A 3,459-nucleotide genomic window follows, 5' to 3' on the forward strand; every position below is an offset into this window, starting at 1 on the left:
CCGGCAGGTGAGGGGCAGCTCATCCTGTGGGCTCCGGAGCCCTGGAGCGCGGGGCTCCCACACGCGGGAAGCTGGCGGAGGTTTGTGTGCAGACACATCCTGGAAACAGCTGGAAAACAAGGGAAATCAAAACCTGTTTGGGAGCTGAAGCTGATAGTGGTGGCTTACAATGGCAGGGGAGAGGTTGGGTTACAATGGCAGGGAAGAGTTTGGATTAAATAAATTCCCTGCAGGGGATGGATGTTATTCTTGTTCCTTTAAGCTTTTAACGTTTAGCTTGAGCAGCAACATCCTGTTGACACCTTCCTGCTGCCTGAATCTTATTTATGAGTTGCTTGTTGCTACATAAACTAATTTTTGAGGTTATGAAATCACTTCTGAAGGCCCCATTTGACCCTCCCAGTGTTTTAAATCACTGCCAAGATGGGACTGTCCATATAAGACTTGTACCAGTGCTGGGATGTCTTTGAACAGAAGCTCAGAAGCTTCCAAACACCAAGAGCCCAGCCACAAGCTGAGCATGTCAGAGGATCTCCAAGATAATGATAGGAATGGGAATGAGTGTAAAGCAGGACTGAGGGAGCCTTTCTGCCATCTTCCCGGGGGGTAAACTCGACCCAAAGGCCCAGCTGCAGGAAAAGGTTTATTTTGCAGTTTCCAGTTTCCCCACGCTGACTTTTGTATTGGAATTTGCAGCTTGAATGACAGTGTCTCACCTTGCTCCAAACAGGGCTGCTTTGGTTCCCTCTTCCTAATACTTGAAGCTGCTTCCCATGCCTGGCTCCAACAGGGAGCTGCTTCTTAGTGTTTTATTCCTCACTGCAGGCAGAAGCAGCTGGAGGACATCTTGGTCCTGGCAAAGCAGTTCCACGAGACCACGGAGCCCGTGTCGGACTGGCTGTCAGTGACGGAGAAGAAACTGGCCAACTCGGAGCCCATCGGCACCCAGACTGCCAAAATCCAGCAGCAGATCAGTCGGCACAAGGTAGGACCCAGGAGCTGCTGTTGGAAGTGATTGGTATCAGGTCCTGCTCAGGTGGTTGTTTCTGCCCCGGCGAGGGTTTTTTTGGCACAAATAAGTATCGGAGGAGGTACCCAGGCTGCTTTATGTACAGAGAAGGCTCCAAACCCTTATCAGAGTGGGTAAATATCGAACTGATGTCTTTGTGCTTTGCAGCAAGTGTTTCTGGCTCTGGATAGAAAAAACATTCCCGCTGTTGTGTTTCATAGAGTCATAGAATATCTCAAGTTGGAAGGGATCATCGAGTCCCAACTCCCTGCTCCTTGCAGGACTACCTAAAACTAAACCATCTGACCAAGAGCTTTGTCCAGATGCTCTTTGAATATCAGTCTTGATCCCTGCACCCCAGAGTTGTGCTATCAACTTCCTGTTAAACCTTTCCTTTATTTTGCTGCAGTTTGCCCGTTCACGGGTGGGTTTTGTGTCTCCTTCATCCCTTCAGTCACATTCATTGTTTCTGTTTCCCCTTTTATGTTCGTTTGGTTATTTTATCCATTTTTAGTTTTGGTTTGTTCACTCATTTTCCTTTCTGTTGTCCATTTTATCCTCCTGCCATTCAGGCTCTAGAGGAAGAGATAGAGAGCCATGCGGGCGACGTGTCCCGGGCGCTCGGTGTCGGGCAGTCCCTCTCCTCCCTGAGCTGTGCCGCCGAGCGCAGGCTGCTGGCAGAGAGGTTGGAGTCTCTGCAGAGCCGCTACGGCGAGGTCCAGGAGCGGTGCTGCCGGAAGGCAGCGCTGCTGGATCAGGCGCTATCGAACGCCAGGCTCTTTGGGGAGGAGGAGGTGGAAGTGCTCAACTGGCTGGCTGAGGTCGAGGACAAGCTCGGCTCGGTATCCGTAAAGGATTACAAACGGGACGTCCTGCAGAAGCAGCATGCCGACCAGCTGGTATTTTCCATTTTCTTCCATGTTTATGTCATTTATTTGGTTGCATTTCTCTGGTTTTAGTTCTCTTTCTGGTCTGCCTTTAATTTGGCAAAGCTCGTTCCACTGCTGGTTCCACTTCTAGGCTTGGAGAAGTGTAAAGAGATTTCATGTCTTAAAAACAATCGTTGTGGCCCCAAAAAATGGGTTTCCCAGAGGGGAAAACTTCAAATTGTTCATCTGCTTTGTGAACAATGTCTGAGCAAGCTTGGCCACCCCATGCCTTTAGAAAGCTGGATGCTGTTTCCAAGAATGAGAGCTTGAAAAGCCCAGTGGGTTTTCCAAGGCAGGCTGGCCACCGAGGAAGTGTCTGCTTCCGCTCCTGGGGCCATGGAAGTTCCTTTCAAGAGTGAGGTTATGTCTAATACAAGGGCGAGTTCTTTGGTAACACAGATCCAATGGGTTGGGTTGGGTTTGCTCTAAGATTGGAGCCTTTTGGTCCCAGAAGTCCTAATAATGCCCATAGGAGGATGACTGGACAAGTATCAGATCTGTTGTCCACCCTTCCCATAATCAGGAGGAGCACTTCATGCTCTCCTTAGCATCTCTGGCTGGCAGGACACAGGAACCTGCCTGCAGGAGGATAACCCTGGTCTGCCTTTCCCTCCAGGCTTTGAATGAGGAAATTGTCAACAGGAAGAAGAATGTGGACCAAGCCATTAGAAACGGGCAAGCTCTTCTGAAACAAACCACAGGTAACATGAAGATCTGGGCATGTTCTGGCTGATATGGGGGGTCTGGGAAGCCCCTGTCCTCCACATGATCTTTCCTGGGAAGCCCATGCTCTGCAGCGATACTGTTCTCCCTCAGGTCTAATTTCCTTTTGGATACTCCCAAAGTAGCTGGTTTGCATCCAGACCTGGATGGTGAGCCACAAGTACTCCAGCTTAATGCTTTGACCTCACTTGGTCCCAAGGCTCGGAGCTCTGGGAGCGGGTGATTCCCACCAGCATGGTGATGCTCTGCGCTGAGCAGCCCTGCAACACGAGGGAGGGTTTTCCCATTGCATCCAGCTGCTAAATCACATGGAAAGAGGTTAAAAATACACCCGGCCCATTCCTAATATCGCTTTCCCATGCTGAGCAGTTGTTGCTGTTGCCACGTGGGTGTGAGTTTATGTTTCTGAGTGGGAAGAAAGGTCGGGGCGATGCATTTCCTTCAGTTGTGGTCTGCTCAGAGCAGATGTACAGGCCTCTGCCCTTGTGGGAGCCATGCAGCAGGAAGAGTGATTACAAAGAATTTGGCTCACAGCCTCTTGTCCCCTTGGAAATAGCAGTAAAGAGTGAACTGGACCTTTTTTTCTTGGAGCTGTGACATGGTAGTTGAGAACTGAGTTGTGGTGGTTTTGGGGCTTGTGGCAAAGCCAGGCTTTTCAGCATGATCCCGTCCTGTTCCAGGGATGTTATGCTGGCTGGTAGAAAGTGTCAGCTCTAAGAGCAGCTTCCTGGCTGTAAAAATAGGCTGCGAAGTTGCACTGAGCGCTTCCAGGGATGGGGCAGCCACAGCTCTCTGGGC

At 50.2% G+C, this 3,459-nt stretch overlaps 1 protein-coding gene across 1 annotated transcript in view; it reads left to right on the forward strand.

Moving 5' to 3' along the window:
* The window catches only part of LOC104406760 (microtubule-actin cross-linking factor 1-like), a gene marked incomplete at its 3' end in the record, with an annotated part of 33,114 nt that overhangs the window by 4,934 nt on the left and 24,721 nt on the right, over nt 1–3,459 (forward strand). The window contains 3 exon segments of the mRNA XM_010015847.1: nt 697–985; nt 1,582–1,908; nt 2,555–2,639. Of these exon segments, the coding sequence (XP_010014149.1) occupies nt 697–985; nt 1,582–1,908; nt 2,555–2,639 (701 nt within the window).

Source organism: Nestor notabilis, unplaced genomic scaffold, assembly GCF_000696875.1.
Source record: "Nestor notabilis isolate BGI_N333 unplaced genomic scaffold, ASM69687v1 scaffold4766, whole genome shotgun sequence".
Taxonomy (NCBI): domain Eukaryota; kingdom Metazoa; phylum Chordata; class Aves; order Psittaciformes; family Psittacidae; genus Nestor; species Nestor notabilis.